The 26,082-nt window shown below is 38.5% G+C and overlaps 1 protein-coding gene across 6 annotated transcripts in view; it reads left to right on the top strand.

The window, feature by feature from the left end:
- WDR41 (WD repeat domain 41) overlaps nt 1-26,082 on the top strand; it is a 98,891-nt gene that overhangs the window by 21,349 nt on the left and 51,460 nt on the right. For 5 of the 6 annotated variants that reach the window (XR_015768179.1, XR_003611007.2, XR_015768180.1 and 2 more), the window contains exons 6-8: nt 2,172-2,283; nt 5,023-5,085; nt 16,106-16,216. Coding sequence is in view for 1 of the 6 variants with exons in the window: in XM_028114582.2 (XP_027970383.1) it covers nt 2,172-2,283; nt 5,023-5,085; nt 16,106-16,216 (286 nt within the window). In the remaining 5 variants the exon portion in view is untranslated. The remainder of the gene's footprint in view (nt 1-2,171; nt 2,284-5,022; nt 5,086-16,105; nt 16,217-26,082) is intronic. The other variant, XR_015768182.1, reaches the window with a different exon arrangement.

Here is a 26,082-nt window from a genome sequence, read left to right as displayed (position 1 = left end):
TCATCGGGGAGCCTGCTTCTCCCTCTCTGTCTGCCTCTCCCCTTGCTCATGCTCTCTCTTTCTGTCAGTATCTCTGTGTCTCAAATGAATAAATAAAATGTTTAAAAAAAAAAAGAAAAGTGTTTATACTTCAAAGAACACTATCAAGAATATGAAAAGATAACCCATAGAATGGGAGAAAATATTTGCAAATCATATATCTGATAAGGAACTTGTATCCTGAATATATAAAGCACTCTTAAAACTCAACAATAAATTAAAAATAGATACTGTGGAAAAACAAACTGAGGGTTCTGGGGGGGGTGGGGGGATGGGTTAGCCTGGTGATGGGTATTAAAGAGGGCACATTCTGCATGGAGCACTGGGTGTTATGCACAAACAATGACTCATGGAACACTATATCAAAAACTAATGTATGGTGATTAACATAACAATAAAAATTATTTAAAAAAATAGATACTGTGAAAGATATTTCTCCAAAGAATATATACAGATGGCCAATAATCATGTGAAAAGAAGGTCAATATCATTAGGTATTAGAGAAATGCAAGTCAAAACCATAATGCAGTACTATTTCATATACACTAGATGGCTAATATCTGAGACAGGTAATAACAAGTGAAAAGGAGACAATGGAACCTTCATATGTTGCCACTGAAATTGTAAAATGGTCTAGCTACCTTGAAAGTTGTTTGTTCATCAGAATGTTAAAGAGTTATCATTTGGCCTAACAATCTCACTAGTAGGTATTCCTATTTCATTGTCAAGAGAAATGAAAATGTATGTCCACAGAAAAACTTGTACATGAATGTTCATGGCAGCACTATACATAATACAAAAAGAAAGTAAATGTCCACCAACTGAGAATGGACAAATGTACTGAATCCATATAGGGGAATATTATTTGGCAAAAAAAGGAACAAAGTACTGAAATATTAAACATTCAAAAATTAGGGTAGGAACTTTTTTTTTTTATTATGTTAGTCACCATACATTACATCATTCATTTTTGATGTAGTGTTCTATGATTCATTGTTTGCGTATAACACCCAGTGCTCCACACAGAACGTGCCCTCTTTAATACCCATCACCAGGCCAACACATCCCCCCACCCCCTCCCCTCTAAACCCTCAGTTTGTTTCTCAGAGTCCATAGTCTCTCATGGTTCGTCTCCCCCTCCAATTTCTCCCCTTCATTTTTCCTTTCCTGCTGTCTTTTTTTTTTTTTTTAACATATAATGTATTATTTGTTTCAGAGGTACAGGTCTGTGATTCAGCAGTCTTACACAATTCACAGCGCTCACCATAGTGAACTCTTGAAATATAAACTGCATTATTTTCAAACCTTTTTATTCCAGCAGCTTTAAAAGCAACCCCACCCTCTGCTTAGACAAGACCACCTTTTCTTTTTTATTCTTCTCTGTCACTCTTACCTTTGTGCTCAATTCAGAGTCATGGATGGGCAGAGTAAATTAAAGGTGTGGACTTTAAAGTACTATTCAAGGTAAAGGACTTCTGTAGACTTGAAACACTCATTTTCCTAAGTTAAGGATGAGGAGCTATTAATTTGACAATTACATAAAAACTAAGGTCATATTTCCATTTTTATTTTTAAAGGAAGTTTGTTTAAGCCTTGGGTATTATCTATTACTGAGTATCAAATTACCTCAAAACTTAGTTGCTTAAAACAGTAAATATTACCTCAGTATTTGTGGTCAGGAATAAAGAGCAGCTGAACTAAGTAGTTCTGGCTCAGTGTGTATTATGAAGTTGCTGTCATCCTAAGGCTTGACTGGGGATGGAGGTTCCTAGGGGGCTCACGTGCTTGGTAAGGTAGTGCTGGCTTTTGTCCAGAGGTCTCACTGTTTTGCATGTGCATCTTTCTCCATATGGCTGCTTGTATGTGTTCGCCCTAGAGTGAGTGATCTCAAGAGGGAGCTAGGAGCAAGCCACCATGTCTTTTATGATGTAGTCTTATAAGTCACACACCATCCCTCCTGCCACATTCTATTTGTTAGAAGCTAGTCACTTAGGAGAGCCCTCATTCAAGAGTGGGAGACTTAAGCTTCATCCCTTAAGAGAATGGTAGCAAAGAACTTGTGCACATATTTGAAAAACACCAGTGAATGCTTGAAATTTTAAACTGATTTACATTTCACATGAATTTTGCAGTGTTTAATTGTTCTTCAGAGACTAAATGTTTGGCTCTCTGGTGGGAATGACCTATGTGTGTGGAACCAAAAATTAGATCTCCTGTGTAAGACCAGTCACCTTTCTGATACAGGTAAGAAAACAAATCAAAGTAATTATGAACCATGATTGATGGGCTTTAAAAGACATAATGAATCTTCAAAGAGACTTTCCATGAATACAGAGATTAATATAGGGGATTTTTCTTTTCAATTCTGAATATATCCTGTACCGTATTTCTCCAGTTCAGGTTCATGGTTGCGTAAAATATATTTCCATCTCAAATTGGAGGGAGATGATCCTGCCCCGCCTCTTGGCCTTCCCTTCCATTCTAACAGCATTTCGCAAAAGTGGTCAAGAAAAACCTTTTCATTTATGCCCTTGGGCTCTGTTCCTAAACTGAGTTTGATGAACACATTGACACGTGGAATTAAACCTTTCTGACTTTATAATAGCATTTCCTTCTTTATTTGTGGGGTTATTGGACTTTGAATAGATTCCAAAGGATGACTTCATTTTACAATTGGTTTTGCTATAAAGTTCATACATTGTGCAAACTTACTAATAAAATTCTGTTTTCTCAGAATTTGGTTGATAATTTTTGGTTTTAACAGAAGAAAATCAGTTTTGACTTCTGATACCAAGGATCTTAAAAAAATAAAACTAAAAACTATTCAGAGTAAAAATATTTAAGTATAAATGAGTAAATTTGAGTAATAACCTTGAAGTCATGTGATACACTGTTAACTATGTTTGTTTCTGAAAGTAATCAGATAAACCCATGGACATTGTAGAAAGAACATTATTAAGCATATTGATGTCTTACAGGTAGCAGGAGCCCTGTGAATTTAATTTACAGTTCATAATTGGAACTAACGCATCTCCACATAGATACTATAAAATGTTAGAAAACTAACGTGATGTCTTAGCAAAACTAAATCCATACTGTTCTAGGATTACAGTTTTACTTTTCCATTGAATGTTTGATCACTAGTAATCTTGGTGGTATCTAGACTGTATTTTCAAATTTCCTATTATGAGTTATATCTCTTTATTTACATATATATTTTCCTTTGTGTTTCTTACATTAGCTTGTGGCTACCTGTGAATTTTATTCCATGAATTATCAGTATCTATGTTGTGAGATACTGAAATCAGGGCTAACGAAAATGTTTTGTATGTTAGTGTAAGGAACCACCTATTACTGTAGTCTCCCTTTCTTTTACAAGTTATCTTGGAGTACTGCTAGGTAATCACAGTATTGCCCTATTTATCAGTGTCTCGAGAGAGAGTGGAAACCTTTGAGAAAATCTTTTAGAAAGCTTTGAGAAGACCATAGGGTACCATTGGTGAGCTTTTTGTGATTTGGGTTTTCCAGATTACAGGATGCCATTGAATTAGCAGTGCTCTTAGACCTTTAGCTCAGGAAGCTTCTTTCATAAGGCTTGCTTGATTTTAGGCTAGCAGGCCTTCTGGGGGCAGTTATTCTATATTTGGAAATAAGCAAGGATAGTCCTAGTACAATGCAATGGAAAGAACCTTGGCCTAGAACACAGATATCTTTCCTTTTCCAAAAGCAGTATGTTCTGTGATTTGTACATTAAGTTGCTACTTCTAGATTGCTGAGTTTCCAGTATTTTCATTATTTGATAAACATTTTTTTTATTTGAGTATAGTTGACACAATGTTAACATTAGTTTCAGGTGTATAACATAGTGATTCAGCAATTATATGTTATACTGTGCTCACCACAAGTGTAGCTGCCATCTGCCACTGTACAGTGTTATTACAGTACCATTGGCTATATTCCTTGTGCTGTACCTTTTATTCCTGTGACAATGTTTTAATGAGCTGTTTTCTGCATCTAGAATTCTCGTCTTGCTACCTCTTCCCCTGCTCTCCTGTCTCCTCTACTTTTTAGCTTGTACAACTTCGCCCCCTTTCTCCTCTTCCACTATCTCCTCCTCCTCCTTGAACATGGAAAAACACAAAGCATACTGTCAAAACAACTCTACATGGAGAAAAGATTTAGGTTAGAAATACTCCCCATATCCTAAGAGTGCTAGTTTTTTGATGGGTGGGAAGTTAAAGCAAATGAGTAGAATATTTTCCAAATTTGTATGTATTAGAAATTACATATGTATTTGTGTGTGTCTGTATAGATATAAATTACATATGGAAAATTAACTTCAATAAAATTTTTTTTTTACCAGCTCATGGCGGCTCTGAATCTAATATATCAATTCTTGTTGACAAAGTAATAATTGTAATGTCTTTTACAAAAGTTAAGGTTACCCTAAAATCATTTCATGATTCAGCTATAAAAAGATACTCAGAACTCTCTTACTCTTCCAGTAATACAAGGAATTTTGTGAATGTACTAATTGATTATAAACATGCTATTTGAAAGCCATGTTCTTAGCTATTGATTGTTTTGACTAAACTCATTTACTGCCAGGGGGTCTGCTCAGGCTTTTAAATTTACATTGAGGAAAATGCCAACTTTGCATCTTGTTCGAGCTAGCTATCTTGTAAATGATCATGGTGATTATCCTAAGGGATTCCTGGTAAAAAAGATGACCACAATAGTAAAAATGTTCAAAGAGCATATTCTGCCCTTAGTAAATCAGTGTCTTCTTTAGGTCTCACATACTTTTCACAGAATCATTTTCCATGTTTAGGTAAGCACAGAAGTGTGGTGTAGCAAACTGTGTGAGCTTTACTGTTACCACCGCTTTTATGGGAAATGACTGACATAAATCTGAGAATGTTTTTATTTTTGATGTCATCCTTGAAGAAAATAATTTGGCCTTTGTTTTATATATTTTTTAAGGGATCAGTGCTTTGATTGAAATACCTAAGAACTGTGTTGTGGCAGCAGTTGGCAAAGAACTGAGTGAGTAGGACTCTTTCTTTCCTTTTTTAAAAAATTTAAAACTAGACTTGTATACACATTTTGGAGAGACAAGTTTTTAATTTAAGGGACATCCACCCCTGCCCCAGTGTTGGCCTCCTGCGATTTTTGAAGTGATGTGGAGACTGAGACATTTTCAAGACGTTAGGTCGGTTTTTGTTCTGTGCTCGATCTAACCCAGAGAAGTGGGAGCAGGGTAACCCTACATGTCTGATGCCAGAGAAGGCAATTTACATTCTAGTCCTCTCTGTTGCTGGTCCATAGTCATACACTTAGCAAACATTTTAACCACGTAAAGCAGCTATCAGCATTCTGGCAACTGAAAACTCGAGTCGAATGGTTGGAGGATGATCTTTGTGGAAATTCACTGAGGTAGCCACTATGGCGTTTCTTGCCTCAGGAAGCCAGAGTGGGGCCTGTTTTCTTGGGAGGAATTTATACCGTTTCCTTCAGAGTGTAGTAGGGGGCCTTCAGAGTAGAGGGAAGGGGGTAGCAAGGGGAATTTTGTAAATGTATTAATTGATTATAAACCTGCTGTTTGAAGGCCACTTCACTGTTGACTGTTGGCTCTTTCACTGCCGGGGAGCCCACAGTAAATAAGCCTTTTGTTCCCGCTGCCTTTTGAATGGAATTTGGGTGCCAAGAAGTGATAGTAATAGTAAGCATGCTGCTTAAAGGCTGCTTTTTTCTACAAGAATTTTTTTAATGTATCGCAGAGGGCATTTGATGTTACTTGTGCTACTTTTCCCACAGATCAGACCTGAGACTTGCAGATGCCAGTACGACGTGAGCTAATTGTTTACCATTTATTACATGCTGTTTGCAGCCTCCATTGCTTTGTAGCCAAGTTTCTCTTTCTTCAACTGACCTTTCCATGTGTAATAATATCAGAGGAGTAATTTTCTGGACCCTGTGCTTATCCTTTCTTTCCATAGAATAGTTTCAAAAGATACAATGCTGTGTTTAGTTTTCTCTTTTCCTTGCAGAAATTTAGTTTTCCCACATTTTTGATGGAACTGGAAACCTGCCTCGCTCTTCCCTGCCTTTCTCCTCCTGTAGCCAGCCAATCACTTTGAGTTTTGCTGATTTTACTACCTAACTCAGTGGTTCTCAGATTTTGCTGTGTATTAAAATAACCCAGAGTGCTTGCTAAAAACACAAATTACTAGGTCATACCCCTAGAGTTTCTAGTTCAGTAGGTCTGGAGTGGGGCTGAGCTTCTGCATTTCTGACCCCGCTGAGGGTGCCGGCTGGGGGCCATACTTTGAGGACTGTGGCTCTAAATATTTTGATCCTCCTTCCATTTCTCTCCTGTAGCTCTGCTCCGTTCAGGCTCTCATCTCCCCTTGTGCCTGTTCTGTTGTGCTAGTCTCCTAACCTATGTCCTTTCCTCTCCTCTACTGTGGTACTTCTCCAGTGCCTTCTCCTCTAGTTTACAGCTTCTCAGATACATTTCAGCCATCTCAGGTGCCAGAGATGATCGATCTAAAAGGCAGTCTACTTCCTTGCTTAAAACCTTCGGTGGCTTCTGTTGCCTACAGTGGTCATTTCTACACTTTCAGATTTCTAACTAGTACAAAAGTGTTTTGCTTAGTAAAAACATTAAAAGTGAAAACAAAAAAATAAACTATCATTTACCACCTTTGTTCTGTAAAATTACTTTTTAACAAAAAATATGAAGAACATGATCTCAGCAAAGAATAGGTTTTGTGCAGAAAATAAGTTGTAAAAAATATGTAATCTTAAAAATAAGGTTCTGCATTTTGTTAGTTTTATCATATATATAGTGCCATTTTTCCTTACATAAAAATAAATTTCAGGGGCACCTGAGTGACTCAGTTGGTTAAGCCTCTGACTCTTGATCTCAACTCAGGTCTTGATTTCAGGGTCATGAGTTCAAGTCCTGCACTGGGCTCCACGATGAGTATGGAGCCTACTTATAAATAAATAAATTTTAAAAAATTAAAATAAATTTCATTCTGTAAATAGAATATCTTTTGTATTTCCAGGACCCAATTTCTGCCCATGTTCTTGGTTATAAATGTTCCATACCAATTTCTCTTTTTCTGTGTTAGGGCATGCTCCTTTCAACAGGAAATACAATTTCTTTATTTTTTTTTAAGTATTTATTTATTTATTGCATGTGTACATGAGTGAGGGGAGGGGCAAAGGGGAAGAGAGAGGGAGAGAATCAAGCAGACTCCACACTGAGTGCAGAGCCCGACTCAGGGCTTGATCTCACAACCCTGAGATCATGACGTGAGCTGAAACCCAAGAGTTGGATGCTTAACTGACTGAGCCACCCAAGTGCCCCCCAATAGGAAATAAAATTTCTGAGTCTACTGTGTGTTTCAGTGATTTTTGAGGCTTTGCTAGCTAAGCAAGGCTATCAGCTCAGAGACTTCATCTTGGTTCAGAAGACCAGGCTATTTTTTCTTTTTTTTTTTTAATAATTATTTATTGTTATGTTAATCACCATACATTACATCATTAGTTTTTGATGTAGTGTTCCATGATTCATTGTTTGTGCATAACACCCAGTGCTCCACGCAGAATGTGCCCTCTTTAATACCCATCACCAGGCTAACCCATCCCCCCACCCCCTCCCCTCTAGAACCCTCAGTTTGTTTTTCAGAGTCCATCGTCTCTCATGGTTGGTCTCCCCTTCTGACTTACTCCCCTTCATTCTTCCCCTCCTGCTATCTTCTTCTTTTTTTTTTGCTTAACATATATTGCATTATTTGTTTCAGAGGTACAGATCCGTGATTCATCAGTCTTGTACAATTCACAGTGCTCACCATAGCACATACCCTCCCCAATGTCTGTCACCCAGCCACCCCATCCCTCCCACACCCCCAACACTCCAGCAACCCTCAGTTTGTTTCCTGAGATTAAGAATTCCTCATATCAGTGAGGTCATATGATACATGTCTTTCTCTGATTGACTTATTTCACTCAGCATAACACCCTCCAGTTCCATCCACGTCGTTGCAAATGGCAAGATCTCATTCCTTTTGATGGCTGCATAATATTCCATTGTGTATATATACAACATCTTCTTTAGCCATTCATCTGTCGATGGACATCTTGGCTCTTTCCACAGTTTGGCTATTGTGGACATTGCTGCTATAAACATTGGGGTGCACGTACCCCTTCGGATCCCTACATTTGTATCTTTGTGGTAAATACCCAGTAGTGCAATTGCTGGATCGTATGGTAGCTCTATTTTGAACTGTTTGAAGAACCTCCATACTGTTTTCCAGAGTGGTTGCACCAGCTTGCATTCCCACCAACAGTGTAGGAGGGTTCCCCTTTCTCCACATCCTCGCCAACTTCTGTCGTTTCCTGACTTGTTAATTTTAGCCATTCTGACGGGTATGAGGTGGTGTCTCATTGAGGTTTTGATTTGGATTTCCCTGATGCTGAGCGATGTTGAGCACTCTTTCATGTGTCTTTTGGCCATTTGGATGTCTTCTTTGGAAAAATGTCTGTTCATGTCTTCTGCCCATTTCTTGATTGGATCATTTGTTCTTTGGGTGTTGAGTTTGATAAGTTCTTTACAGATTTTGGATACTAGCCCTTTATCTGATATGTCATTTGCAAATATTTTCTCCCGTTCTGTCGGTTGTCTTTTGGTTTTGTGGACTGTTTCTTTTGCTGTGCAAAAGCTTTTTATCTTGATGAAATCCCAATAGTTCATTTTTCCTCTTGCTTCCCTTGCCTTTGGCGATGTTTCTAGAAAGAAGTTGCTGCGGCTGAGGTTGAAGAGGTTGCTGCCTGTGCTCTCCTTTAGGATTTTGATGGACTCCTGTCTCACGTTTAGGTCTTTCAACCATTTGGAGTCTATTTTTGTGTGTGGTGTAAGGAAATGGTCCAGTTTCATTCTTCTGCATGTGGCTGTCCAATTTTCCCAAAACCATTTGTTGAAGAGACTTTTTTCCATTGCACATTGTTTCCTGCTTTGTCAAAGATGAGTTGACCATAGAGTTGAGGGTCCATTTCTGGGCTCTCGATTCTGTTCCATTGATCTATGTGTCTGTTTTTGTGCCAGTACCATACTGTCTTGATGATGACAGCTTTGTAATAGAGCTGGAAGTCCGGAATTGTGATGCCGCCAGCTTTGCTATTCTTTTCCAACATTCCTCTGGCTATTCGGGGTCTCTTCTGGTTCCATACAAATTTTAGGATTATTTGTTCCATTTCTTTGAAAAAGGTGGATGGTATTTTGATGGGGATTGCATTGAATGTGTAGATTGCTCTAGGTAGCATTGACATCTTCACAATGTTTGTTCTTCCAATCCATGAGCATGGAACGTTTTTCCATTTCTTTGTGTCTTCTTCAATTTCTTTCCTGAGTATTTTATAGTTTTCTGAGTACAGATCCTTTGCCTCTTTGGTTAAATTTATTCCTAGGTATCTTATGGTTTTGGGTGCAATTGTAAATGGGATTGACTCCTTCATTTGTCTCTCTTCTGTCTTGTTGTTGGTGTATAGGAATGCCACTGATTTCTGTGCATTGATTTTATATCCTGCTACTTTACTGAATTCCTGTATGAGTTCTAGCAATTTTGGGGTGGAGTCTTAATGTTTTCCACATATAGTATCATATCATCTGCAAAGAGTGAGAGTTTGACTTCCTCTTTGCCGATTTGGATGCCTTTGATTTCTTTTTGTTGTCTGATTGCTGTGGCTAGGACTTCTAATACTATGTTGAATAGCAGTGGTGAGAGTGGACATCCCTGCCGCGTTCCTGACCTTAGGGGAAAAGCTCTCAGCTTTTCCCCATTGAGAATGATATTCACTGTAGGTTTTTCATAGATGGCTTTTATGATATTGAGGTATGTACCCTCTATCCCTATACTCTGAAGAGTTTTAATCAAGAAAGGATGCTGTACTTTGTCAAATCCTTTTTCTGCATCTATTGAGAGGATCATATGATTCTTGTTCTTTCTTTTGTTAATGTATTGTATCACGTTGATTGATTGGCGGTTGTTGAACCAACCTTGCAGCCCAGGGATAAATCCCACTTGGTCATGGTGAATAATCCTTTTAATGTACTGTTGGATCTTATTGGCTAGTATTTTGGTGAGAATTTTTGCATCCATGTTCACGAAGGATATTGGTCTGTAATTCTCCTTTTTGCTGGGGTCTTTGTCTGGTTTGGGGATCAAGGTAATGGTGGCCTCATAAAAGAGTTTGGAAGTTTTCCTCCCATTTCCTTTTTTGGAACAGTTTCAGGAGAATAGGTATTAATTCTACTTTAAATGTTTGGTAGAATTCCCCTGGGAAGCCATCTGGCCCTGGGCTTTTGTTTGTTGGGAGATTTTTGATGACCGCTTCAATTTCCTTAGTGGTTATAGGTCTGTTCAGGTTTTCTATTTCTTCCTGGTTCAATTTTGGTAGTTGATACATCTCTAGGAATGCACCCATTTCTACCAGGTTATCTAATTTGCTGGCATAGAGTTGCTCATAATATGTTCTTATAATTGTTTGTATTTCTTTGGTGTTGGTTGTGATCTCTCCTCTTTCATTCATGATTTTGTTGATTTGGGTCATTTCTCTTTTCTTTTTGATCAGTCTGGCCAGGGGTTTATCAATCTTGTTAATTCTTTCAAAGAACCAGCTCCTAGTTTCGTTGATCTGTTCTCCTGTTCTTTTGGTTTCTATTTCATTGATTTCTGCTCTCATCTTTCTTATTTCTCTTCTCCTGCTGGGTTTAGACTTTATTTGCTGTTTTTTCTCTAGCTCCTTTAGGTGTAGGGTTAGGTTGTATATTTGAGACCTTTCTTGTTTCTTGAGAAAGGCTTGTATTGCTATAAACTTTCCTCTTAGGACTGCCTTTGGTGTATCCCAAAGATTTTGAACAGTTGTGTTTTCATTTTCATTGGTTTCCATGAATTTTTTAAATTCTTCTTTAATTTCCTGGTTGACCCATTCATTCTTTAGTAGGATGCTCTTTAGCCTCCATGTATTTGAGTTCTTTCTGACTTTCCTCTTCTGATTGAGTTCTAGTTTCAAAGCATTGTGGTCTGAAAATATGCAGGGAATAATCCCAATCTTTTGGTACTGGTTGAGACCTGATCTCTGACCTAGGATGTGATCAATTCTGGAGAATGTTCTATGGGCACTAGAGAAGAATGTGTATTCCGTTGCTTTGGGATGGAATGTTCTGAATATGTCTGTAAAGTCCATTTGGTCCAGTGTTTCATTTAAAGTCTTTATTTCCTTGTTGATCTTTTGATTAGATGATCTGTCCATTTCAGTTGGGGCGTGTTAAAGTCCCCCACTATTATTGTATTGTTGTCAATGTGTTTCTTTGCTTTTGTTATTAATTGGCTAATATAATTGGCCGCTCCCATGTTAGAGGCATAGATATTTACAATTGTTAGGTCTTCTTGTTGGATAGACCCTTTAAGTAGGATATAGTGTCCTTCTTCATCTCTTATTACAGTCTTTGTTTTAAAATCTAATTTGTCTGATATAAGGATTGCCACCCCAGCTTTCTTTTGGTGTCCATTAGCATGGTAAATGGTTTTCCACCCCCTCACTTTCAATCTGGGGGTGTCTTTGGGTCCAAAATGAGTCTCTTGCAGACAGCATATGGATGGGTCTTGTTTTTTAATCCAATCTGATAGCCTGTGTCTTTTGATTGGGGCATTGAGCCCATTTACATTCAGGGTAACTATTGAAAGGTATGAATTTAGTGCCATTGTACTGCCTGTAAGGTGACTGTTACTGTATATTGTCTGTGTTCCTTTCTGATCTATGCTGCTTTTAGGCTCTCTTTTTGCTTAGAGGACCTTTTTCAATATTTCTTGTAGGGCTGGTTTCGTGTTTGCAAATTCTTTTAGTTTTTGTTTGTCCTGGAAGCTTTTTATCTCTCCTTCTATTTTCAATGATAGCCTAGCTGGATATAGTATTCTTGGCTGCATATATTTCTCGTTTAGTGCTCTGAAGATATCATGCCAGTCCTTTCTGGCCTGCCAGGTCTCTGTGGTTAGGTCTGTTGCCAGTCTAATGTTTCTACCATTGTAGGTTACATATCTCTTCTCCCGAGCTGCTTTCAGGATTTTCTCTCTGTCTCTGAGACTCGTAAGTTTTACTATTAGATGTCGGGGTGTTGACCTATTTTTATTGATTTGAGAGGGGTTCTCTGTGCCTCCTGGATTTTGATGCCTGTTTCCTTCCCCACATTAGGGAAGTTCTCTGCTGTTATTTGCTCCAATATTCCTTCTGCCCCTCTCTCTCTTTCTTCTTCTTCTGGGATCCCAATTATTCTAATGTTGTTTCGTCTTATCGTATCGCTTATCTCTCGAATTCTGCCCTCGTGATCCTGTAGTTGTTTCTCTCTCTTTTTCTCAGCCTCTTTATTTTCCATCATTTGGTCTTCTATATTGCTGATTCTGTCTTCTGCCTCCTTTATGCTAGCAGTTAGTGCCCCCATTTTTGATTGACCTCATTAATAGCCTTTTTGATTTCGACTTGGTTAGATTTTAGTTCTTTTATTTCTCCAGAAAGGGTTTCTCTAATAACTTCCACCCTTTTTTCAAGCCCAGCTAGTATCTTTAAAGTCATGATTCTGAACTCTAGGTCTGACATCGTACTAATGTCAGTATTGAGTAGGTCCCTGGCAGACGGTACTACCTCTTGTTCTTTTTGCTGAGGTGATTTTTTTCGTCTTGTCATTTGTCCAGAGGAGAATGATGAATGAGACAACAGAATGGTAACAGGTTAACAACGTCTCCAGCAAATATACTCTATACAAATCAGAAAAGACCTGAAATCAGGGGACAAGAAAGGGAAAGAAAGAAGAGGAAAAAAAAGGGAAAAGAAAAAGATAAAAACAAACAAAAACAGAACAAAACAAAAAAAAACCAGAATATGATCAAATATGATCAGGCTAGTGCATAGATCAGTGCCACACACTAGCTTTTGGGCATATTTTGGTCTGTTAGAAGAAAGTGCCTGCTAAAATTTTAAAGGAAGAAAGACTTATATATGTACAAAATAAGGGTTGATACAATGAAGGGATGGAAGATGACTGTAAAGATGAAATTTATAAAAGATTTTATAAAAGGAATTGATAAGAAATTGTTTTTTAAAAAGAAAGAAGAAGATTTAAAAAGAAAAAGAAAAAAGAAAGAAAAAGGAGAGAATGTGAATAGGCAGGAGACTAGAACAAAGCCATACACTAGTGATTTAGGGTATATTTTGATCTGTTAGAAGAAATTGTATCTCAAAATTTTCAAAAGAGAACAACTTATATATATATATGCCAAAAATAAGGGTAACTAGTATGAAGGGATAAAAATATGACTAAAAATGAAAAATAAAAAGTTTTTTTTTAAAAAGATTGATAAGATGTTTGAAAAAGGGAAAAAGAAAAATTGAAAAAAAAGTGAAAAAAAATTAACTTTGAAAAACTAATGAATTATGGTAAAAAAGCCATGAGTTCTATGTGCAGTATTCCGCTAGCACTGGAGTTCTCCCGTTCTCCTTGATCGGTAAACTTGGTCTTGGCTTGCTGGCTGTTCGTGCTGATCTTCTGGGGGAGGGGCCTGTTGCCGTGGTTCCCAAATGTCTTTGCCGGAGGCGGAATTGCACCGCCCTTGTGGGTCCAGGCTAAGCAAGGTGCTTGGGTTTGCTCTCAGGAGCTTTTGTTCCCTGCAAGCTCTCGGTACAGTTCTGGAGGACCAGGGTGAAAATGGTGACCTCCCAATCTCCGCCTGGCGGAGCTGAGAACTCGGGGCCCCGCTCCTCAGTGTGCTCCCAGAGGAAAGCAGTCACTCCCATCTCCCTGGTCTCCGGCCGTACTCCGTGCTCACCCGGCCTGTGATCGAGCGTTTCTATGTCTGGCACCGGACCCCGTGTGGAGTCTCCAAACCCAGCAGATCCCTGCGGTTCACTCCCACGCCGCTCCTCCCGTGGGAGAAAGGGGAGTCTCCCTGGCTCTGCCCCTTGTTGGGTCCCTGCTGGAGGAGCAGTAGCCCGACTGGGCCGCGGATCACAGTTTATGGCAACCCCGAGCTGAGAGCCCGCGCCTCGGCTCCGTCTCTGCAGCCGGCTTCCCCGCTCCGATACCTGGGAGCTCTGCCGTACTCAGGCACCCCCGGTCTTTCTGTGACCCCAAGGGTTCTGAGACCACACTGTCCCGCGAGGGTTCCACCGCCCGCTTAGCCACTGGAGCAACGTCCCTCAGTGGAGCCAGCTTCTAAAAGTTCCGATTTTGTGCTCCGCGGCTCTATCTCTTGCCAGAAGCGGCCAAGGGAGGCCCCCTCCCCCGCCGTCTATCCTCCCGAATATCGCCTCGGATTCACTTCTCTGCACGTCCTACCTTCCAGAAAGTTGTCGCTTTTCTGTTCAGAGTGTTGTTACTCTTCTTATCTTCGATCTCCTGTTGAGTTCCTAGGTGTTCAGAATGGTTTGATCCCTATTCAGCTGAATTCGTGAGACCAGACGAAATCCAGGTCTCCTACTCCTCTGCCATCTTGCTCCGCCCCAGGCTATTTTTTTCTTAACCATTTTTTAGAATTGACTATTGCTTCCCTTTTGTCTTTTGGATCTAATTTATATTTGTTTTATTTCCTCAAGTTATTACATGGGTGACCCTGTGAATACTTGCCAATGGGGACCATATTTTTGGATTCACTGAACAGTTTCATATTATATTTAGTACCTGGTAGTTTATAGAAACCTACTTGATAGGTTTCCTTTTCTTGTCAGTATTTCAGGTTATTATTTCTCTTAGTTTGATTAAATAGTACATTGTCCATTATTCCACAGTCCCAATCTCAAGGTGATTTAGTAGTATTCAGACTATAAGTAGAGTTTTTACACAACTTTGATAGGTATCCAGAAGCATTCCCTTTGTATTTACTGAAAGACCTTCTTCTTTTGATAGCCACAGTTTGAATGTGAATGGCTGTCAGGATGAAATAACTTGGCTAGAGATTTGTCAGTTGGTAACATGTTGTCCAGAGACATAGAAAGAAATGTGGTATGATCTGTTTTCCAGAGAGAAATGTGAGAAAGAAGAGAGACATTAGTAATTAGCTACCACCTGGAAAGGATCTGAGTTCTGAGGCCTACCCACTTCTCAGATATTAATCATCCTAATCTGTGAGCATCATAGCACTTGGTACAGTGGCTTATCTACAGCACTTAATACATTGATCATAAGCTTGTTTATAAGTCTCACTCCCACTCTAGACTGTATTTTAGGGCAGTGACTGGGCCTTTTTCACATTTGATGTCTAAGTTTCTGAAACATAGTAAATGTTTAGTAAATGTTGATAGAATCACTCCTGTTGATTTGATTTTTGGGTTTTCTGTATTGATTAAAGTTAGGATTTATACAAGTTTAAATAAAACTATTTGTTAAAAAGTCAGATAATGAGTAAAGCAACACACTGAACATCTATTATAGTCAAAAGTATATTAAAGGAACACATTGAATATCTGTGACACACAGAAACTATAAGGCATGTTCTCAGAGAATTTATAATTCGGTAATGTATGCCTAAGTATCAAGAAAATTTTTTAAAAATTAATGGCTGCTAAAGTCTTTACTGAGTTGAAGTTAACCATGAATTTGTAGCTTCTTTTGTAGCAGTGCTTACTGACCTGAGAACATGAGTAGAGAAAGCTGATGATGAAGATGATTCTAGGTTGTGGACCAGTCACTGTCCAAGGAGAGAGGGAGGCAGGGTAGCCAGACTTACACTGAAGCCCTAGATAAGATGGAGACTTCTGGCTTAAAAAGAGTTTTAATAAAGGAACAGTTGTAAAGACACACTCACTTGGGATTTTAGTAGATCATCTCAAACATCTCAAGCATTTGAAAGAAATACTCTAAAGTAGTATGAGTAAGGCTTTCTTTGGAGATGAGGTTTTTCAATATGTGAGATCTTTCTCACTTAATGAAATGCTAGCTTTTTGAGCAGAAATAGAATTCTATCTTCTTTGACCATTTTAACAAAATTATATCTGTATTTTCATTTAGTAATTTTCCGGCTGGTAGCACCCACAGAAGAATCACTGGAATGGAATATTCTTGAAATTAAGCGCCTCCTTGATCACCAGGATAATATTCTCTCATTGGTTAATGTCAATGGTAAGCTTATTGTGTACATGTTTATATTCTGTAAAATTTTGCACTTTGTTAACAGTACCAATTCTGAACTTTAGTCTTGTTTTGTTCTAGGATTCTATAATTACCATCATTAAAATAATGCTTTACAATAGTAGGGATCAGCAGTCTACCCAATTCTGAGATTTAAGCCAATGGAACTGATCAAGTTTCTTGGGTTGGTAGGTATCTAAGATGTAGGAATAAGAAAAATAGAGTGAGGCAGAGAAAGAAGATGATGGAGGGACATGATTCAGGTGCTGCGTGGTAGCTGTGGGATGCCTGTCGTAGGCTATAAATACTAACGCTTAGTAGCATTTCAGCATTTTTGGTAAATGGTTCTGGCTAGTTTTTCTTCTATAGAGACCACACATTACAATATCATATAGCAAGATACACACTTAGAGCAGAAGGAGCAGGATTCAAGCGGGTTGTAATCATGACTGAAAGACTGCCAGAGAATACCACCGAGATAAAGGAAAGGTCTGCAGAAGTTGGGGCATATCTGCCCTTCTTCATGGTTGTGAGCTGACTCTGTCATCAGATGGCAGGGTAGGATCACAAACCACCAGTTCTGGGATTTGGTTGGCTCACTTTTCAAATAAAGTGACACCTTGTATCATCAGACCTCTATTGGGGAATCTGTATTCCATGGTCACACAAGAGGAGACCTGGATGGCTTAGTTTGATGATAGTCTGAGGGAGACCATAAGAAAATTGTGAGGATGCTATGAATATGATGTAGTGGGAGGACCGGACTGCATGCACTCCCTGACCTGAGCCCTGGCTCTTTTGAGCAACACTTTGTATAACCATGAAGGAAAAGGAAATAGAGGTACAGACAGCACCAAATGTAGTCTTTATTTTTATGCCATTGAATCACGTTTTCAGATACATGTGTGAGAATGTCCTTTCCAGCTCCAAAATCCTCTTCCCTGATAGTCATCTTCTTACACAACCCAGCTGCAAGTCTTTCTAAAGACCAGATTGTCTGTGGTGATAGAAGTAACATGTTGGGAGCACCCTTTTATTTTTCTCTGGGGGCTTTTATTTTCTCTAGCCATGATGGGCAGCACAAAAGACAGGCTCTTATTTGGGAGATCCTCTGATACTGAGCCCTTAACTCCAAGGCCCTGGAGCTGCTAAACAAAGCACAATTACACTGGTCAGGCCTAGTTGGTCTGTTTTAGTGTTGAAGCACTGGTACCATTGGCCTAGCATGGCTCCTTAATGAAGGTGATGGGATGTTACTCAAGAGACCTTAACCTCATGGAGTTTCTTTTGCTGCGTGATATGCAAAGAAGCTTGTAACAGTTTAACCAAGAAAGTGTTCTTCAAGTATTTCTTTGCCAACTTCTTAAGGGAAGGAAAATGGAAGTCTAAAGCAAAAAAATTGGTAATGAAAGTTACAGGAAACTCCTAGTACTTTTTACTTTATTAACTCCCTGACTGTAAAATTACACTACAAATAATAAATAAGCCAGGAGCATATTGAGGAATCATATATAGACAAAGAGTTTGTTAGAATTTGAAAGTGATATTGTGACAGTCTTGTTGTGTACGCAGGCCTGTTTGCTATACCGCAGATTTCAGTGATCCTGAAATGATTATGTTGTACAATTCCCAGCTCCATTCTCAGCCCTGTGTCTTTTCCCCATAGTTATGGAAGATGTGGCTAGTTACTGGGTCTGTACTTCACAGGGGAAGTACATTTTCATTGAGGTGGCCCCAGGCCACCTTAGAACGGTAGGACAGAATTCCCACAAATGTGGGTAATGAGTAACAGGTTTGCCACAGATTCCTGAATTTGTGAGCAGAAGGTTTCTAACAGATATACAAGATAACCTTGTTTATGTCTTCTAGCAAAACGCTCTGGTGCTGCTTCATTTTATTCCTTTTCTTGTTCTGACAGCATGGTATGGTAATCACAATTATTAGTTCTTGTGAGGGAAAGGTAGACAATTACAAGAATAAGATTTCATACTAAGTGACTTTTGATACTTACATTGGAGGAAAATCCATCCATATATATCATTGAGGTTGTTTTGTGTGAAACATTTTGAGTGACCTGTTGGGGAATATATATTATACAGTGATAAATTACACTGACTTAGCTGAATGCCGCTATTTTGTTTTAAGTGGAAAATCCCAACTGGGCACAAATACTTTGTTTCCAGTGCATAGCTGAATGACAGATAGTTGGGAGGATTAAGTTAGAGCAGGCAGCTGTGTGGTCTCGGGGTTACCTGTTATGATGACACATGCAGAGTTAGTGTCAAGAATCTTCACTCCTTAACTTCTCTGGTTCTTTTGTAGTTTGAATGAAATTGGAAAGAGGAGGGAAAGGGATGGAAAAGAAGGTCATGGAAAAAGTAGTACCGCCTTAGCTGTCCCACTGTTAAAATTAGAAACTTGTTTCTCTGCACAGATGAGAAGTGAACTTGTTTCTTCACAAGGCAAATTCTGTAGTCTGTTAATGAACTATAGAAATTGGACTTGGAACCAATACAGAATAATGTTTCCATGTATGATTATTGGTAATTTTTTATTTCTGAGCAGTTGTTCATCTAGTTATTAGATATTTATGTCATGGTTCATTTGATAAATGGAATAATCAAATCCTAATTAACTCATCTTTGTATTCCTAAATTACAAATAACTGGATGTCTTAATACCATTATTATGGAATAATACTGGGGGCTCAAAGTAATCCCAGGGACTCAAAGATAACATTTGAAATCTTTTTTAAATGGCTGTGCATTTATTATTGGATTTTTACAATCATCCTTATTCAGTGTATGAGAAATCCAAAATAGAGAAAGGTTAAATGACTTTCTGAGGACCAGGGGGCTTGTAATAGAGCCACAATTAAAACTTGGTTTTTAGACTCACACTTACCTAAAATATGTAAGGATTAAAATAAATTAATTTCTTTAAGATAATTTTTAGTGTCAGCAGTTGCCCATTTTCTATTAAATACATAATTTATAAGGTTTCTTAGTTGGCTCACTAATTTTAAGTTTATAAAAACTTGTTATTACACAAGTAATACATAGTCATAGTAGAGAAATGAGAAAATAGAAACGTGTAGAATGTAAAAATTAAAATTGTCCCATGCTACAGAATTAAGCACTGGTCATCCATATCCTTCTAGGCATTTTCTGTACGTGTATACACACACACACACACACACACACACACACACACACACACACACACACAGAGACATATGGCTTGTGGTTTTGTAATAATATGTCATGAGTATATTTCTAAAGCAATAGAAACATACTTTTACAACTTAATTTTTAATAATACCATTACTGTTTTTTTGTTTACCTTTCCTTTTTTTTTTAATTTTGTAATGTTAGGCACCATACATTACGTCGTTAGTTTTTGATGTAGTGTTCCATGATTCATTGTTGCATATAACACCCAGTGCTCCATTCAGTACGTGCCCTCTTTAATACCCATCACCAGGCTAACCCATCCCCCCACCCCCCGCCCCTCTAGAACCCTCAGTTTGTTTTTCAGAGTCCATAGTCTCTCGTGGTTCGTCTCCCCCTCCGATTTCCGCCCCTTCATTTTACCCTTCCTACCATCTTTTTTTTTTTTTTTTTTAACATATAATGTATTATTTGTTTCAGAGGTACAGGTCTGTGATTCAACAGTCTTACACAATTCACAGCGCTCACCATAGCACATACCCTCCCTAATGTCTATCACCCAGCCACCCCATCCCTCCCACCCCCTCCCACTCCAGCAACCCTCAGTTTGTTTCCTGAGATTAAGAATTCCTCGTATCAGTGAGATCAGATGATACATCTTTCTCTGATTGACTTATTTCACTCAGCATAATAAGATCCAGTTCCATCCACGTTGCAAATGGCAAGATTCTGTTGTATATATATGTAACACATCTTCTTTATCCATTCATTTGTCTATGAACATCTTGGCTCTTACCACAGTTTGGCTGTTGCGGACATTGCTGCTATAAACATTGGGGTGCACGTACCCCTTCGGATCACTCCTTTTGTATCTTTGGGGTAAATACCCAGTGGTGAAATTGCTGGGTCATATGGTAGCTCTGTTTTCAATTTTTGAGGAACCTCCATACTGTTTTCCAGAGTGGCTGCACCAGCTTGCATTCCCACCAACAGTGTAGGAGGGTTCCCTTTTCTCCACATCCCCACCAACATCTGTTGTTTCTTGACTTGTTAATTTTAGCCATTCTGACTGGTGTGAGGTGGTATCTCATTGAGGTTTTGATTTGGATTTCCCTGATGCTGAGCGATGTTGAGCATTTTTTCATGTGTCTGTTGGCCATTTGGATGTCTTCTTTGGAAAAATGTCTGTTCATGTCTTCTGCCCATTTCTTGATTGGATTATTTGCTCTTGGGGTGTTGCATTTGATAAGTTCTTTATAGATTTTGGATACCAGCCCTTTATCTGATATGTCATTTGCAAATATCTTCTCCCATTCTGTTGGTTGTCTTTTGGTTTTGTGGACTGTTTCTTTTGCTGTGCAAAAGCTTTTTATCTTGATGAAGTCCCAATAATTCATTTTTGCCCTTGCTTCCCTTGCCTTTGGCAATGTTTCTAGGAAGAAGTTGCCGCGGCTGAGGTCGAAGAGGTTGCTGCCTGTGCTCTCCTTTAGGATTTTGATGGACTCCTGTCTCACGTTTAGGTCTTTCAACCATTTGGAGCCTATTTTTGTGTGTGGTGTAAGGAAATGGTCCAGTTTCATTCTTCTGCATGTGGCTGTCCAATTTTCCCAACACCATTTGTTGAAGAGACTGTCTTGTTTCCATCGGACATTCTTTTCCTGCTTTGTTGAAGATTAGTTGACCATAGAGTTGAGGGTCCATTTCTGGGCTTTCTATTCTGTTCCATTGATCTATGTGTCTGTTTTTGTGCCAGTACCATACTGTCTTGATGATGACTGCTTGAAGTCCGGAATTGTGATGCCGCCAGCTTCGCTTTTCTTTTTCAACATTCCTCTGGCTATTCGGGGTCTTTTCTGGTTCCATAGGATTATTTGTTCCATTTCTTTGAAAAAAGTGGATGGTATTTTGATAGGGATTGCATTGAATGTGTAGATCGCTCTAGGTAGCATTGACATCTTCACAATATTTGTTCTTCCAATCCATGAGCATGGAATGTTTTTCCATTTCTTTGTGTCTTCCTCAGTTTCTTTCCTGAGTATTTTATAGTTTTCTGAGTACAGATTCTTTGCCTCGTTGGTTAGATTTATTCCTAGGTATCTATGGTTTTGGGTGCAATTGTAAATGGGATCGACTCCTTAATTTCTCTTTCTTCTGTCTTGTTGTTGGTGTATAGAAATGCCATTGATTTCTGTGCATTGATTTTATATCCTGCTACTTTACTGAATTCCTATATGAGTTCTAGCAGTTTTGGGGTGGAGTCTTTTGGGTTTTCCACATAAAGTATCATATCATCTGCAAAGAGTGGGAGTTTGACTTCTTTGCCGATTCAGATGCCTTTTGTTTCTTTTTGTTGTCTGATTGCTGTGGCTAGGACTTCTAGTACAATGTTGAATAGCAGTGGTGATAGTGGACGTCCCTGCCATGTTCCTGACCTTAGGGGGAAAGCTGTCAGTTTTTCTGCATTGAGAATGATATTCGCTGTGGGTTTTTCATAGATGGCTTTTATGATATTGAGGTATGTACCCTCTATCGCTATACTCTGAAGAGTTCTGATCAAGAAAGGATGCTATACATTGTCAAATGCTTTTTCTGCATCTATTGAAAGGATCATATGGTTCTTGTTCTTTCTTTTATTAATGTATTGTATCACATTGAATGATTTGTGGATGTCGAACCAACTTTGCAGCCCATGAATACATCTCACTTGGTCGTGGTGAATAATCCTTTTAATGTACTGTTGGATCCTATTGGTTAGTATTTTGGTGAGAATTTTGGCATCCATATTCATCAGGGATATTGGTCTGTAACTCTCCTTTTTGATAGGATCTTTATCTGGTTTTAGGATCAAGGTAATGGTGGCCTCATAAAACGAGTTTGGAAGTTTTCCTTCCATTTCTATTTTTTGGAACAGTTTCAGAAGAAATTTTTCTTTAAATGTTTGGTAGAATTCCCCTGGGAAGCCATCTGGCCCTGCGCTCTTGTTTGTTGGGAGATTTTTGATTAGTGCTTCAATTTCCTTAGTTGTTATAGGTCTGTTCAGGTTTTCTGTTTCTTCCTGGTTCAGTTTTGGTAGTTGATACATCTCTAGGAATGCATCCATTTCTTCCAGGTTATCTAATTTGCTGGCATAGAGTTGCTCATAATATGTTCTTATAATTGTTTGTATTTCTTTGGTGTTGGTTGTGATCTCTCCTCTTTCATTCATGATTTTATTTGGGTCATTTCTCTCTTTTTGATAAGTCTGGCCAGGGGTTTATCAATCTTATTAAATTGTTCAAAGAACCAGCTCCTAGTTTCGTTGATCTGTTCTTTTGGTTTCTATTTCATTGATGTCTGCTCTGATCTTTCTTATTTCTCTTCTGCTGGGTTTAGGCTTTATTTGCTGTTCTTTCTCCAGCTCCTTTAGGTGTAGAGTTAGGTTGTGTATTTGAGAACTTTCTTGTTTCTTCAGAAAGGCTTGTATTGTTATATACTTTGCTCTTAGGACTGCTTTTGCTGCATCCCAAAGATTTTGAACAGTTGTGTTTTCATTTTCATTTGTTTCTATGAATTTTTTTATTCTTCCTTAATTTCCTGGTTGAACCATTCATTCTTTAGTAGGATGCTCTTTAGCCTCCATGTATTTGAGTTCTTTCCAACTTTCCTCTTGTGATTGAGTTCTAGTTTCAAAGCATTGTGGTCCAAAAATATGCAGGGAATGATCCCAATCTTTTGGTACCGGTTGAGACCTGATTTGTGACCTAGGATGTGATCTGTTCTGGAGAATGTTCCATGGGCACTGGAGAACAATGTATATTCTGTTGCTTTGGGATGGAATGTTCTGAATATATTTGTGAAGTCCGTTTGGTCCAGTGTATGTGTGTCATTTAAAGTCTTTATTTCCTTGTTGATCTTTTGCTTAGATGATCTGTCCATTTCATTGAAGTGGGTAGCCCTCTACTGTTATTGTATTGTTGTCGATGTGTTTCTTTGCTTTTGTTATTGATTGGCTTATATAATTGTCTGCTCCCATGTTAGGGGCATAGATATTTACAATTGTTAGATTTTCTTGTTGGATAGACCCTTTAAGTAGGATATAGTGTCCTTCCTCATCTCTTAGTCTTTGGTTTAAAATTAATTTGTCTGATAAAAGGATTGCCACCCCAGCTTTCTTTTGGTGTCCATTAGCATGGTAAATGGTTTTCTACCCCTCCCACTTTCAATCTGGGGGTGTCTTTGGGTCTAAAATGAGTCTCTTGCAGGCAGCATATTGATGGGTCTTGTTTTTTAATCCAGTCTGATAGCCTGTGTCTTTTGATTGGGGCATTGGGCCCATTTACATTCAGGGTAACTATTGAAAGGTATGAATTTAGTGCCATTGTATTGCCTGTAAGGTGACTGTTAGTGTATATTGTCTGTGTTCCTTTCTGATCTATGTTACTGTTAGGCTCTCTGCTTAGAGGACTCCTTTCAATATTTCTTGTAGGGCTGGTTTCTTGTTTGCAAATTCCTTTAGTTTTTATTTGTCCTGGAAGGTTTTTCTCTCTCCAATTTTCAGTGACAGCCTAGCTGGATATAGTATTCTTGGCTGCATATTTTTCTCATTTAGTGCTGTGAATGTATCATGCCAGTCCTTTCTGGCCTGCCAGGTCTCTGTGGATAGGTCTGTTGCCAGTCTAATGTTTCTACCATTGTAGATTGCAGATCTCTTGTCCCTAGCTGCTTTCAGGGTTTTCTCTTTGTCTCTGAGACTCGTAAGTTTTACTATTAGATGTCGGGGTGTTGACCTATTTTTATTGATTTTGAGGGGGGCTCTCTGTGCCTCCCAGATTTTGATGCCTGTTTCCTTCCCCACATTAGGGAAGTTCTCTGCTATAATTTGCTCCAATATTCCTTCTGCCCCTCTCTCTCTTTCTTCTTCTGGGATCTCAATTATTCTAATATTGTTTCATCTTATGGTATCACTTATCTCTCAAATCCTGCCCTTGTGATTCAGTAGTTGTTTTTCTTTTTGTCAGCTTCTTTATTTTCCATCATACGGTCTTTTATGTCACGAATTCTCTCTTCTGCCTCATTTATCCTAGCAGTTAGATCCTCCATTTTTGATTGCACCTCATTAATAGCCCTTTTGATTTCAACTTGGTTAGATATCAGTTCTTTTATTTCTCCAGAAAGGGTTTCTGTAATTAATCTTCCATGATTTTTTCAAGCCCAGCTAGTATCTTTATTATCATCATTCTGAACTCTAGTTCCAACATCTTACTTATGTCCGTATTGATTAGTTCCCTGGCAGTTGGAACTGCCTCTTGTTCTTTTTTTTTTTTAGGTGATTTTTTTCCGTCTTGTCATTTTGTCCAGAGGAGAATAGATGAATGAGAGAACAAAATGCTAACAGGGTAACAACGACCCCAGAAAAATATACACTAAAGAAATCAGAAGAGACCTTCCAGAAAGTGGTCGCTTTTCTGTTCAGAGAGTTGCTGCTATTCTTCAATCTCCTGTTGAGTTAGTGGGTGTTCAGAATGGTTTGATCCCTATCTACTGAATTCCTGGGACCAGACGAAATTTACGTCTCCTACTCCTCCATCTTGCTCCTCCAGCATTACTGTTGTATTTTGTAGATGTCTTATTTGTTCAATTCCCAACTGGATGTTTAGATTATCTTCACATTGTTAATGTTATATATAATAGGCTTGTTACATATATCTTTTATCTACTTTCTTCAGGATAAATTCCTAGAAGTGGAATTGTTGGGTCATTGGGTTTCCTTTTTTTTTAAAGGTTTTGATGCATATCAACAAACTTGAAAGGATTGTAGCAGTTTGTACTAGGACATTAGTAGGACCAAAGTGTGTTGATTTCCTATGCTGTTGCCAGCTTGGGTATTTTCCTGTTTTTTCAATCTTTCCCAGTTTTCACATCAGTAAGTAGTATCTTACTGCTTTTAGATTTCTTTGATTATTAAGGAAATTGACCATCTTTTCTCATGGTTACTGACCATTTGTATTTTTTGTTTTGCCTGTTCCGGTCTTTTGCTCATTTTCTCTCCTGGAGTATTTGTCTTTTTTTTAGTGGTTTCTAGGAGCTCCTTACATATCAAGTATAATAAACCCATTTTGACATCTGAGTTGCAAATGTTTCAGTCTTTTGTCATTTAAATATGAGTTGTTGTTTTTTTTTGCTTAGCAGGTATTTACACATATATCTTTCCCTACCCTGCCTCTTTTAGAGCTTTTTAGCACTCTGTATTTATAAAAGCATTTACCTTTACTTTTTTCAATCCTTTAAGCACTTTTTTTTTAAAGATTTTTTTTAATTTTAGAGAGGGAGAGAGCATGCACTCAAGGGAGCAGGGAGAGGGGGAGGGAGAGAGAGAATCTCAAGCAGACTCAGCTCACAACTGTGAGACCATGACCTGAGCTGAAACCAAGGGTCAAATGCTTAACTGAGTGAGCCACCCAGGCACCCCTCCTTTAAGCACCTTTAATGTTCTAATATATTTGAAACTTACTTTGGCATATGTCAAATAATAGGAAAACTATATTTGTCTCTGCTCCCAGTTCCTGGCACCGAGCTCCTAAAACCTCTGTAATTTCCTAACTGATAAGAGCACAAGGAGCATCTTTTGTTCTAATATTTGGTCTGATATTTCCTGACGTAAGAGCTCCTAAATCTCTTGGAATTTTCTGGGTGATAGGAGACCATTAT

The sequence above is a fragment of the Eumetopias jubatus genome, unplaced genomic scaffold (genome assembly GCF_037043125.1).
Source record: "Eumetopias jubatus isolate StellerSeaLion01/CBP00866 unplaced genomic scaffold, mEumJub1_p1.0 scaffold_5, whole genome shotgun sequence".
NCBI classification, from domain to species: domain Eukaryota; kingdom Metazoa; phylum Chordata; class Mammalia; order Carnivora; family Otariidae; genus Eumetopias; species Eumetopias jubatus.
Note: the sequence above shows the minus strand (reverse complement) of the source record. Positions and strands in the feature narration are given on the sequence as shown.